Source organism: Meriones unguiculatus, chromosome 2 (genome assembly GCF_030254825.1).
Source record: "Meriones unguiculatus strain TT.TT164.6M chromosome 2, Bangor_MerUng_6.1, whole genome shotgun sequence".
In the NCBI taxonomy this organism is placed as follows: Eukaryota; Metazoa; Chordata; class Mammalia; order Rodentia; family Muridae; genus Meriones; species Meriones unguiculatus.
In genome coordinates this window covers 21913149-21926255 of record NC_083350.1, presented here as the reverse complement: position 1 = coordinate 21926255, position 13107 = coordinate 21913149, and the positions used below count along the sequence as shown (strand labels likewise).

General features: G+C 42.6%; 1 protein-coding gene across 4 annotated transcripts in view; it reads right to left on the bottom strand.

Annotated features, from left to right (window-relative positions):
* Positions 1 to 13107, bottom strand: part of Spire1 (spire type actin nucleation factor 1) — a 108792-nt gene that overhangs the window by 5965 nt on the left and 89720 nt on the right. For 2 of the 4 annotated variants that reach the window (XM_021664438.2, XM_060377122.1), the window contains 5 exons: positions 12070 to 12242; positions 8051 to 8141; positions 5744 to 5886; positions 3183 to 3356; positions 145 to 282 (listed from right to left, as the gene is read on the bottom strand). In XM_021664438.2, coding sequence (XP_021520113.1) covers positions 145 to 282; positions 3183 to 3356; positions 5744 to 5886; positions 8051 to 8141; positions 12070 to 12242 — 719 coding nt within the window. The remainder of the gene's footprint in view (positions 1 to 144; positions 283 to 3182; positions 3357 to 5743; positions 5887 to 8050; positions 8142 to 12069; positions 12243 to 13107) is intronic. The other 2 variants (XM_021664439.2, XM_021664440.2) reach the window with 1 other exon arrangement.

Here is a 13107-nt window from a genome sequence, read left to right as displayed (position 1 = left end):
GATCAGCCTAGAATATAAATACCTCACCTCCTAAGACCCTCCCCCCTAAAGTCCTATACCGCCTGGCTAGCACACAGGCCTTTTAGAGACCATGGCTGGGACTGGCCATTCTTGCACAGTTCAGTCAACTGTGAACAGTTCTACCTTTCCTTTCTTCAGGGCAGTGTAGACATCCTTATACTGCTGGTACTTCTCCAGCTCTGCTTTCACCAGGACTTGACGAATGTGCATCACTTCCTCCACAGTGAGAGCGAGGCATTCCACTGGGTAGCAGAATTCCTCCTGAAATTCAAAGTGCCTCGTGAGTGAGGAGCGCCAAGCCCTGCTCTGGAACTGCCGTGCTCCCTTCAGATCAGACAGCTGGTTAGTAGCTTCAGAAGACAGGGTTCCCATGATCACTGGGACAGAGCTGGCTCCGTCTGGGGACCACATCACTCCCTAAGTGCACTTTTTAAATCAGGACCGTGACGGAGAAAAACACTGCACTCTATTGAACTTTACAATCAACCAGAGTTCCTCACATTTGGTCAGGTATTTTGGCCTCCAGCAGAGCTATACATCTACGGTTGAAATCTTAAGAAAACATTGTTATTCTAAGCCAGTTTTGTGTTACAGATGATTATGCAAATGTGCTGTGAGCTACACTACTGGAAATGCAGCAAATCTACAAGTTTGGTCCTGTTTTCGAAACTGCAGGATTTTGTGTGTGGTACCCAGAATAGCCAAGTGAAGGTGGTTAGTATTTTATACAGACAAGCATTACTGAGTGATCAGTTACATCAGCACACTTTCAGAAGTCCCTAAAGCCCTGAGTGTAACCGCAACAGGAAGTGGCAGCAAGGCCCGTTTACTCTCGAAGCCCATCTCTCTGGCTGCCCCTGGTCTTTTCAACAACTGCTGAATGTGCAGTCAGCACAGATGGAGACAGAGCCTTTCATGATAAATATTTATGCTGGCTTCTTATGTTAATGGCTTCCTTACAAACAGCTGTGAAAAATGTTGATGTAACTGATCTACTGAATAAGAGCCTCGAACCATCCGCTTTCCATCCGGTGCTGTCGATTGGTGGATCTAAGAGAAAGACAGAACGGCCCTGTGCACTCAGGCTCTGCCAGGCTTCAAGGGGCCATTGTGGTGTATTGACACTGAAACTCAATGTTCTCAGCACACACATTACAATTCACTCCCACACCACAGCACTGCTCCCAGGCATTCTGGAACCAAACAAGCCAAATGAGAAAGCACATGACCACAAGGGCAGTCAGTTTATGGAGTTTTAACATTCAGTTCTGTCTTTCAATCAGAGAGAAACAAAAATAAATCTAGGTGGCAAATGACAAACATTAGCATTTACAAAAAAAAAAAAAAGTAGTCAGGCTAACTTGTGTTTCAATTCAGTACAGTACCCCTTGAGCTAACTTAAGGAAGGCTGAGTCTGTTTAGAGCGCTTTGGAAAGAATCCTGCAGCTGAGCTGTTAAGATACGGAGCTTCTCAGTGGTTGGGGCCAGGGTTTGCTGCAGAAGACTGTGTCACTTAAGATCCCAAATGGGCATTCAAAAGTGCTGCCCATCACACAGTCTCCCGTTCAGTTGAAACAACTTCCAGAGATGACAGGGTTAAGCAATGTGCTCAATACGTACTTGCTTTGTTTTACCCAGAGAACAGAGCAGTGTCATAGGGACAATGAGCCACCAGTAGTTAGGCCAATTAAGTGGGCTATTAAATAAGCAGTGCTGGCTGGATATGGTCATGTGATGATTTTTCTGCTTTAACTTTTGTAGAAGTTTTCCTACCAGTATTTAATAAAAGGTGAGACTGACAGCTAACTATGACAATACTGCTAAGCTGTAGCCAAATACTCTACGAATGTAATTATATCTAACTAACTAACTAACCAACCAACCCAGGGTTCAGATCACCATACCCTGCAGATCCCTGCTTCTAAGCATTTTCACTTGGGGACAGACTGCCACAGAACAAGGTGACAGCTGTGCTCCCTCTCTGCGGCCTGAGTCACAAGACAGCTGACTTTGTCAAGGGTCCTTTCAGGTTCCAGCTTTGAACCATTTGTAAGCCTGTATTTCACGGAACATCGTAAGAAATCATAACATTTGCTGTTTTTCTTATTCTTTTTAAAATTTCCCATCAGGTCAAATGCTAATGTTTTAATTCTGGAGCTTGCCCAAGGACAACAAAACTTGAATGCAACATGGAAAAAAAATGATAAACTGTGACAAGAATAGTTTTAATTAATTTTCTAGTTGCCAAGAAGTGGTTGGGTTATGCCAGCCTGACATCATCACTCTTGTTGCTCTCTGTCCCAAAGTTACTCATAATGTAGGGGGAAAGCAGCAAAGGCGCTGACAATGGGGCAGGCATGCCGCAGCTTATTTACATGCTTACAAGTTGAGTCTTTCTGAATATTCTGGTTATGTCTTATTTAACCAGACTAAAGGGGTGAGAATGAGGCAGTACAGAAATTAGAAAGCAGAATGTGAAACTCTGGTTATTAGTTATTGGGCCACAGAGAAATGAGATCTGTCTGCCTGTCTGTCTATCTGTCTAATCTAAATGCGAAGTGTGGGGCACAGGTGTACCATGGTGAGGGTCTGGACACAAAAGAAGACCACTTGTGGTTCTCTCCTTCCACAGCAAAGAAAACTCACTTCTCTGGAGAAGCAGTACTCTGAAGAAGGCTGGGTATTTGGCCACAGAGCAGATAATGGAGTGTGGAGGAAACATCAGGAATGCACCTGTCCCTCTATATGTGTGGCAGGGTGGCCATCACGGCTGTTTGGCTAGCAAAGGGCTGGCTTGCCAGCTGGGTGAGTGAATCAACACTTTCCAAAGTGCCAACAGTGGGAGCACTTGGGCCCTGGCAGGGACGCCTGCACAGGAGTCAGGAGGAAGCAATGCCCTGCTGACAGTGAGTCATTCCCGGAGACAAACACCCACAGGCTCTCGAGCTGATGCTGCATTTTAAGTTTGTTGTCCTTTCAGCTATTTTCTTCTCCAATGAGATCACAGCATGATCTATGCGTCCTATACAAGATTGGAATCAGCAATCAAAAGCAAAGTGCCCATCTGAGCTGTTAATTCTTGCAGAGTGCAGTAGCTGAGGTATCACTGTCAGAGACACAGAGAGTAAAGGAATTCCCAGACCCAGCAGAAAGAGGCCAACCTTTGAGGGTTTCCACCTGCTGGTAAAAGCTCTCTCAAACAGATAATACATAGCCCCTGCTACCCCAAACATGGCTGCTTCAAAAGGATGAGAGCTCAGCAGAGAAGCTGTTTGTATGGTAGAGAAAAGCGGTCGGAAAGGCGTCCTTGGCCATACACTGGTTATCCTAGGAACCTGAACAATGGAAGGGAAAAAGAAAAAGCAGGAGAAAGAAAAGGAGAAAATGCTGAACAAGTGACCTACAAACAGACTGTGGAAGAAAAACAAAACAAAATAAAAAACAACATGAGATGGCAATGGTCCATGCTGACATTCCACTCACTTCCTAAGTCAGGAGTCAAGCAGTAAGCCATGCCCCAACACACAGCACAGACACTTGTGGCTGTTCTAACTTGGTGGTCTGTAAGCATTCCCATTCTCCCAGATGAAGCCGGTTGTGATGCAGGTGGAGTTCCTGGCTCCTGTACCCACAAGCCCACCTGCCCTGCCCAGGGAAGGTCCTTAAAGACAACTGCTTTTCAATTGAATGGACAATCAACATCAATTAAAAAAAGTACTTAAACATAATAAAATAAAATTTATTAGCTGCGAAAACATTCCTGCCACTTTCAGTTGAAGGAATAAACATGAGACGAAGAGTCCTTTTCTACAGTGGAGTTAAAGTTCCCATGACTATGCTTTTAGGAAAATCCTTTACTGAACTTGAGAATGCCACTGTCAGTGATTTCTATAGGTTCAACAACTACTAATGAGAAGCTGCTAGTGAGAAAAGTCATGTGTGAGGAGGCTTTCTTTCTCTCAACTTGTGGCCCTGTGCAATTGAGGGAGCTGCCCCAAGCATGACCTCTGTCCCTGTCCTTTAACCTGCACTATCTGTGTTGCCCAGGGCTCCCTTCCCACTGCCTGTTCCTGAGATTCTTCTCAGTGACTGCAAATAGTTTCCTCCTCCTCCACAAAGATAACTCACAGCCTGACCAGGCATACAGCACAGTTCACCTTCACCAGCAGTCTTTGTGTGCCTGGCATGTGGCTGCAGGTCTTGGCATCACTTGTGTTACTAGATCAAACTACTTAACAGTAATCTGCAGCAACTTTATGCTGAAAACTTCTTCTTTTTTTTCTTTGTTTCTGTTGTTTTGTTTTGTTGAAGACCTGGTCTCATGGAACTCTGGCTTCAAACTTACTATGTAGCCAAGGGTGTCCTTCCGATCTTTTGTCTCAGCTTCTCAAGTGTTGGGATTACAGGTGTGCACTACCATATCTAGCTGCATATTTTGGTAATAATTCATCCACACTGGCTAACAGGGCTTGGATTTTAAAGTTCAAGCTTATTGCACTGTTATTTTATAGCGGATAGGCCATTAACTAGGCTGCATCTCACCAAAGAGCAGTTTCTGCTTCTGAAACAGGCTCCTGTTCTGTATTTCAGGCTGGTCTGGAACTTGGGATAACCCTCTAAATGTTAGGACTACCAGGCATACCACTATGTCAGGCAAGAATAGTGGCTCAGTGACTATGCGGGAATTAGAAGAATCTCATAAAAAATAGCCATCATCCCAGAAATTTTTTTTTTTTTTTAGACAGGGTTTTTCTGTGTAACATTGGCTGTCCTGGAACTCATTCTGTAGACCAGGCTGACCTTGAACTCACAGAGATCCACCTGCCTCTGCCTCCCAAGTGCTGGGATTACAGGCATGCAGCACTACTCTGGCAACCCCATGAGTTCTTTAATGGTATTATTTTGGAGTAGAGGTAACATCAAATGCCAGCACTCTAAGCTCTGCTTATACCTCCTGTCTATACTGACCACTGCTGTGTCCCCTCCTTGAAGGTAGGACAGCTACTGCTGCCTCATCTGGAACATTTATGACTCATCACAGGTAAAGATGTCGAGTTAAGATCCACCTGCCTCTGCCTTCTGAGCGCTAGGATCAAAGGTGTGCATCACCCCCACTACCAGGCGTTCATGTGATTTTCATTCCTGAGTATTTGAAAGGAAACATTAGCTATCAGGCTATGGGTGGAACGTTGGTGGGCACCTTGCATCTTGCTGCATTTTGGAAGCTCATGAGGGAAACCAAAAGGAACTCTGAAGACTTTTTCTGACTGCTAGATCAACAAACTCTTTCTTCTCTGTGAGTTCCACTGTAAGGAACAATGAGAAGCTGCTAAGCAGCTCACATAACAGCTCTGGCTCTGCATTATAAACACACTTCAAAACAAGATATAATGTCATACATGGTCAGAACTCTTCCTGTTCTGCTCGGATAAAATAATCTACTCTAGACAGATTATTCTGAGAACTTTAGACAATTTTAAGTGGATTAATATCCTTTACCAGAAAGAAAACATTTAATAACTCACCAAAAAAGCTTTTGAAAATGAGTACTCAAAATAAACCAAGAAGAAGTCAAACAAGTGTAGCCAGAGCCATTTCCTTTAGATGGTAAGCAGAGAAATGTTAAAATTCATGCTAACCTGTGCAAGCTTTTCTCCTTGTCATTTGGAAAACATGCTTCCTTCCTTCCTAGACACACCTCTGCTCATCCTTTGGTACTTACAAGAGAGCGTGAGCTCTGCCTGGATGGCGGCAGAAACTGCCTCACATTGGTAGGTGTTTCCTTCTCAATGGAATGGCGTCTCTGGGGTGGTTGCCGTCTCTCTGGCTGGGGTGTTGATGAGATGGGCAGGAATTTTGGAGGCTCTAAAGATTTAAGCAAATAAATGAACTCTCTTACAAAACAAAATTTTGGATCTGAATTTTCAACAGATCAACTTTTGTACTGTGTGGCAACACCATACTCACAGATGAAGGATTTCTTTCAGTGGAGAATATTTTAAGATGGTAGCTCAGAATTACTCCAAAAATTGTTTCTAAGATAAACTTGCTACAGAAACCTCAGACAGACAGGGGTTAGGGATGTTCTATGCTTTTAATATCCATTGAAGTCCACATTAAAACACAGTATAAATTAGCCTTAAGATTTATATGTGCGAATGCCCCATGTTACTGTCCATAAACGTTACAACTGAGTTCTCCATTTCCTATTTTTAAAACATACAAATACATAGAAACATAGAAACATTTTGTATGGTTCCAAATAAACCCAAACTATATCAAAATTCAGTTGTACCCTTCTTTCACATTCTTGAGCCTGTTAAACAAGTATTTTGCTTCTGAGCTATATCCCTAATACTGACTAGTAGTGTTCAGGATAATCTTTAGTATGAGTGGTTCTGGATTCATTATGTGAAAGCATATAAATATTAGAAATAAGCTACGTTGTCACTGTTGTGTTCAGTGCTGCCTCCTACTCTACTTGAGAAGCAGGGCTGCTTCATGCAATGGGGGAGGAACGGGACAGTCAGCATAGTTACACGTGACTTATATCTTTGGGTTATCCCGTGAAGGCAAACTACTGAGGTAAATGAAAGACGTAATTTCCAGTCAACAAATTAATACTGAAACTCATTACACAATTATAATATTCATGTATGTACTTATTCATTTATTCTAAGACAGGGTCTCATATAATACACGCTAGTATCAAATCTACTACATGGCTGAGGATGACCTCAAACTACTGATCTGTTCCTACCACCTCTACCCCCTGGGTGTTGGGATTATAAGCGTGCACCACCATACGTGGTTTATTTAGTGCTAGAGTTCAAATCTAGGGTGTCGTGCATACTAGGCAATCATCTACAATGGAGCTAACACTCCGCTTCTGTAGTGTTTACTGCGCCTGGCCAAGTCCTCATCACAGGTAACAACCAAAGCCAACTCTTACTGACTTAATTCTTTTTCATTTATTACTTGTGTGTGTGTATGTTATTTGATATGAATACAGATGTGCGTCCTGTGACAGTGCACATGTGAATGTCAGATTTTTCACCTTCCACCATGGGATCTATGACAGAAATCAGGTTGTCATGCTTCCATGGAAAGGGTTTAACCCTCACAGCCATCTTGCCTGCCACCTATTATTTTTATATAATCTATATAAGTAACTGAAATGCTATGAAATCCCAGCACTTGGGAAGGAGAGGCAGGAGGATCAAGAGTTCAAGGCCAGACTTAGGTATGTATCAATTTCAAGGTTACCCTGCAGTACATGAGACCCAGTTTCAAGAATATGGAAAATGAAGACAACATTTTAAGAATATCTTAAAAAAAAAAAAAAAAAGATTTGTTTCTACTTCATGTATCTGAGTATTTTTACTGAATGTTCATATGTATACCATATGTGTGTCTGGTGCCTAAGAGGGTCAGATGATTGCAAGCTGCTATGTGGATGATGGAAACCTAACCTAGGCCCTCTGCAAGAGCAGCAAGTGCTCTTAACTACTGCACCATCTTCCATCCCCCAAGAATATTGTAATAGTCAAGCAATTAATTTTTAACCCTTCATAATAATTTCATATTACCAAAGGCCTTTAGAAATCTCTTAATTTTAGACCCTGTATTCAGAACCCCCTGCCCAATAGCTATAAAAGTGTTTATTACTTAAACATGTACTGGGCATGGCTGTATGTATGTTACACCAGGCAGGGAGGGAGCAAATATGGTTATTTAATGCTTCTAAGATTAAATTCAGACTAGGAGATCATTAATCTAGAAAGTGTACATACATGCACAAACACTGCTGACATCCATATGTGCAGTATGAATGAATGAATGAATGAATGAATGAATGAATGAATGTGTCCTGATCTACTTTAAGGTAGCTGTCCGTTCAGCTTGGGAAGATAACTGAGCTGTCTGCTCCTGACACTGAAGTGCAAGAGTTAGCTTTATAGATCCCAAATGATCACAGTGCAGTGTGGGCCGTGCTCTAGGTCAAGTATTCTGTTAGGCATGCACTCACTCTTCTTGGCGCACATGGCCTCGAGTACTGGATCCTCATAGAGGGAGGGAGACGCGCTGCTGCTGCTGGTTGACTTGTGCAGGGTTTCCTCCTGAAAAAGGCAATTTCATAAGCTTTAGATCCTGTGCTACAGAACAACATCCTAGTAAATAGACACTTTAACATGAGACACCAAATCATACTGTCAAAGGCTCAAGGCAAACTAGAAGGGGTCTAAAATTAGGGATGAGCTTATGTCATCACTTTGCCTAACTAGAAGTGATGGGACAGGGCTGGGGAGATCAAGCCAGTAAACACCATTCCTGCATGATCTCTGCTTTACTTCCTGCCTTCAGTGCTTATCAAGGGAATCAAGTGGATTCCCTTGATGGTGATTCCCTTGATGGTGGACTGTAACCTAAGGGCTGAAATAAACCCATGAACATGGTGTTTACCGTAGCAACAGGAAAGCAAACTAGAGCTTTATCCACTGGGCCCCAGCCCCAACACTTGTTCTTATAATAGAAATTGAACTTCCCAGTGTTCCATAAGGTCCTGAAAGATGCAGGGCTGGTCTTGGGTGGACTTAGCTCTAGTTCCCATTTCATTTCTAGACATTGAACATTATACTTCTCTGTGCATCAGATGTAAAAATATGTCTCAGAGTTTAAAAACAAGGGATCTGGATATTCTCAAGATAGGAGGAAATGTTAAGGTAAAGAGGAAAAGCAAGTGGGGTAAGGAAGAAGAAAGAGAAGGACAGAGGGATAGGATGGAGGGAGGAAGGAAAAGACAGGCCTCTCCTCCCTTCTTGAGACTTCTCTCTATTTAGAAGTCTTGACTGGTTTGTTCATTATACAGCCTCAGCTGGTCAGCAGATCTCTAGACACAGACATAGTGCCAGGATAGGAAGTATGAGGAAGATGCGTATATGAGACTTGCTAGTGGGGAGAACTACATGAGCATGCCATGGCACAGCAAGACACCACGCAGAAACACTGAAAGTACCCTGCCTGTCTGCTATATGCACCTATCAGTACTGAGGCTTCCCTGGCCCTCCCAGATTCTTCAGGCTCTGAACTCAGTAGTGTTTAGCTACACAGCTTAAGGCAGTGCCTAGCAACAGGCATGCTTTAACTTCCCTATTTAAATTAGAAGCAATGGGAGTGTGAAGGCCATCATACTTCTGCCTCTGCATTTGATACTAAAGAATTGTCTTTGGAAACTTGGTTTTGTTTTTTCCAGACAGGGTTTCTCTGTGTAATAGCCCTGGTTGTCCTGGAACTCTCTTTGTACACCAGGCTGGCCTCAAACTCACAGAGCTTTACTGTGATTTACTCTGCCTCCTCAGTGCTGGAGTTAAAGGTGTGCGCTACCATGCCAGCTTAGAAACGAAAACTCTGACTGGAGAAAAATGAGGAAAAACAAGTTGGTGAAAAGAAATAAAAATAAGAGTGAAAGAATACATGAGTAAGGAACAAAATGCCATAAAAAGTGAATAGAGTCACACTATGTGACATGGGAAACACCTAACAGCTTTGCTTTTATGGCCATTATTAGAAAACAAACAAACATAACCAAGCAAATCAATGTTGGTTTAGGGTTCCCTTTAAAAACGACTATAAAAAAGGCTGTAAAAGCCACAGATGTATCCTGCATCACACTGCACATATTAATGCTGCAGTGTGAGAGGCTAGACAAGGAGTCAGCCAGTGATGAGCTGGGGAAGACTGGAGGGAGGCAAATCCCCAGGCGCTGTAGATCAGTGGGCCCAGAAGAATTCAGCACAGAGTTCTATTTAGATGACACTAAGCTAAATGCTTTTACAATTTAAACTGTCCTTATCAAGTTTGTAAAAACCTTTAAACCCTTGAGTGTCTCTGCTGGGCATAGAAGCTAGGGATCTCAAGAGAAGACAGCCAAAAATCACTGGGTAATAGTATGATAAAAGGTTAGGTGCTGTGCTGTCTAGTTTTCAGTCAACTTAATGTAAGCTAGGGTCATTTGGGAAGAAGGAATATCAATCAAGAAAATGCCTCCATAGGATTGGGCTGTAGGCAAGTCTACAGGTCATTTCTTTGATTGATGTGGGATGGCCCAGCTCACTGTGGGTGGTGCCACTCACAGGCTAGCAGTCCTAGGTGTTATAAAAAAATCTGGCTGAGCCAGTCATGGTGAGCAAGTCATGGTGAGCAAGCCGGTAAGCAGCACTCCTCCAAGGCCTGTGTGGCTCCTGCCTCCAGGTTCTTCCTTGACTTCCATTAGTGATGACTGTGTTGTGAATTGCAGGCTAAAATAAATCCTTTCCACCCACAAGCTGCTTTGGTCCTTATTTATTTATTTATTTATTTATTTATTTTTAAATCACAGCAACAGAAACCCTAATTAAGACAGGTGCTTTGGAGTAGTGGTTCACAACCTTGCTAATGCTGCAGCCCTTTAATATACTTGTAGTGATCCTCAACCACAAAATAATTCTGTAATTTTGCTACTGTTATGAATCACAATGTTTCTGTGTTTTTTTATGGTCTTAGGTGACCTCTGTAAAAGGGCTGTTTGATGATCCCAAGGGTTATGACCCACAGGTTGAGAACCACTGCTCCATAGTAACAGGTATTAGAGGGTAGTACAGAACCACAACAAAGAGACCAAGAGGTACGGAAAAGACTAATAAAAAGAAAAGCACCCACTAACTCTTAAGGGATGCACAGGCCTCAGGACTGGGAACTAATGTAGACACAGATAAGCACAGAGCTGGGGAACTAGAAACTGTCTAGGGAAGACAATGGCCACATGTGTGGCCACATAAAATGGGAGGCTGGGAGAGTGTGGACAGGACTGGAGGGGTCACAGGCATCTCACTGCAGGAAATGGGAGTGGCGCTCTGACATCTATAGCCTTAGGAAAGGTGAAGTATCTGCTGTATGAGATGCTCCAAAGCTCCTAAGGAGGAATGATAAAGGATCAGTGGAGGGTGTAACTTGGGAAGCTCAACAAGAAAATCAAACAGGTGAGGTAGTGAGACAGTGATGTCAGTAATGGGGACATTTTGGTGTGTGTGTGTGTGTGTGGGTGTGTGGGTATATGTGCACATTTACACGCACTTGATTGCATAAGCACATGAAGGCCTTCGAAGCAGCCTGGGGAGATGTCTTTTATCTGTCAATACAATTCTCTAGCTTATTCCCTTGAGATAGGCTCTCTCACTGAACCTAGAGCTAAGTGACAGCCAGCAAGCCCCAGCGATCCTCTATCTCTATACCCACATGGTGCTGGGGTTAAAGCGTGGTACCCTAGGTGCTGGGGGTTTGCACTCAGTTCCTCATGCTTGCAGAGCAAACATTCTTACTCACTGAACCATCTTCCTAAGCCCACTGGGAAAAACCTCAGTAGAGAAACCTTATTATTGATATTGTTTGGGATGGTGGTGGAAACTGAAAATAAAAGAATTAAGTAGTAATTGCTAATTCAGATGCACTTGAGGAAGACAGACAATGACAATAATGAGTATGCATCTATGCAGGATGAGAAGAATGGAAGAACACGTCACACATTCTGACACTCATAGCTCAGCAGGTGGAGGAGGCTCAGCCTGGACACAGGTGTGGAAACTGAGCAAATGAGTATTCTCCCCTGACAGGCACAGTGTAAAGCAAAGACTCCAGGGAAAACAACTTCTTCTTGAAGGTTTGTTGGCATTGCTATTACTGAATGAACAATCCTACGTGTGACAACTTTTTCCACGTTTCCTACTCAACTTTATTTTTTCCTTCTCAAAACAAAGATGAAGATCACAGAGTTTTAGGATTATGGATTTATCTTAATCCTACTTATAATCTAAGACTACAGATCTCAATTTCAGTAGCTATTTTCTAAGCATATCCACCACACTGGTCTGTGGTAGTAACAAGTAGTAATAACTAACCTTCCTGCTAACCATACTAACTTCAATCTGACCTTTACTGATTGAAACAGGAGAAGAGATAAGGAAACAGCTCAAGAAACAAGGTCAGAGGCATCCATGTGCCCGGCATCCTTACCTCAGAGTCAGAGCTGTCCAGTTCAGCCAGGGTTGGGGCTTTGAGGAGCTTCTTCCGCTGGACAGGCCCCTGCTGGGTAGCTTTCAGCCCGTTTTCTTTTGTTTGAGATGTTACACCTCCATTCACCATAGATGGTTCCCCAACATTCTTTGGAGATTCTGGCGTAGTGACATCTAGTAAGAGAAAGGCAAAAGCTTACCATTTCTTGAGCCAGGAAAGGTAATCTGTATTGGAAGCACAAACAGGTGACAGCATTTCCATGCCACACAAATAAAACACAAAGGCTTAGTACAGCGATGTCATGCCTATGCATATGGAACATGGCTAAAGCTACGGTCAAATTACAGAAAAATCTAAAATGAGTAATTATATATTCACATTTGGAGTTCAGAATTCAGAATTGGGAGAAATCCTAGACAAGACCTTGACTTCTTGTTTCCTAGATAAATAGAAGGAGGCTCAGAGAAGCACAGATGGCGAAGGGCAGTGGTAGGTGGAAGAAAAGATACAGCACACAAATCTCCCTAGGAATAAGACCTAAAAATGCTTTGTCCTAAAAAAATCAAAGAAGCTAAGAATCTATACTCATATAAACACATTTATGTAAGCACAAAGAACTTGGGACACGTCAGATTTAAATTTTTAAGGGCTCATATCTGAATGAGAAAGCCCTCTGACATACGGGAGGAAATACAGACGTGTGCAGGTGAACACAGACAGGGCTCAAAGTCCACCTCTACTGGTGCTGTCTGGGCAGCTACGGAACCTCCATTACTCTTTCGTAAAGCAGAGTAGCAACAGACACAGCTAAGACAAATAAATAATTGGTTGTAGTGAAGTTGTAAAAGGGAAAAATGGGAACGGCACTAAGATTTTATATAAATTGTAAAGGTGAAAATCATCTTGGACGTACAGGGAGAGGTACTTTAGAAAGGTATTTTGAAAGTTTTCCAGAAAGCACAGATGATAGAATGAACTACTAATGATTTCTATCTTAAAAAAAAAGAAAAAAGAAAAAAAAAAAAAAAAAAAGAAAAA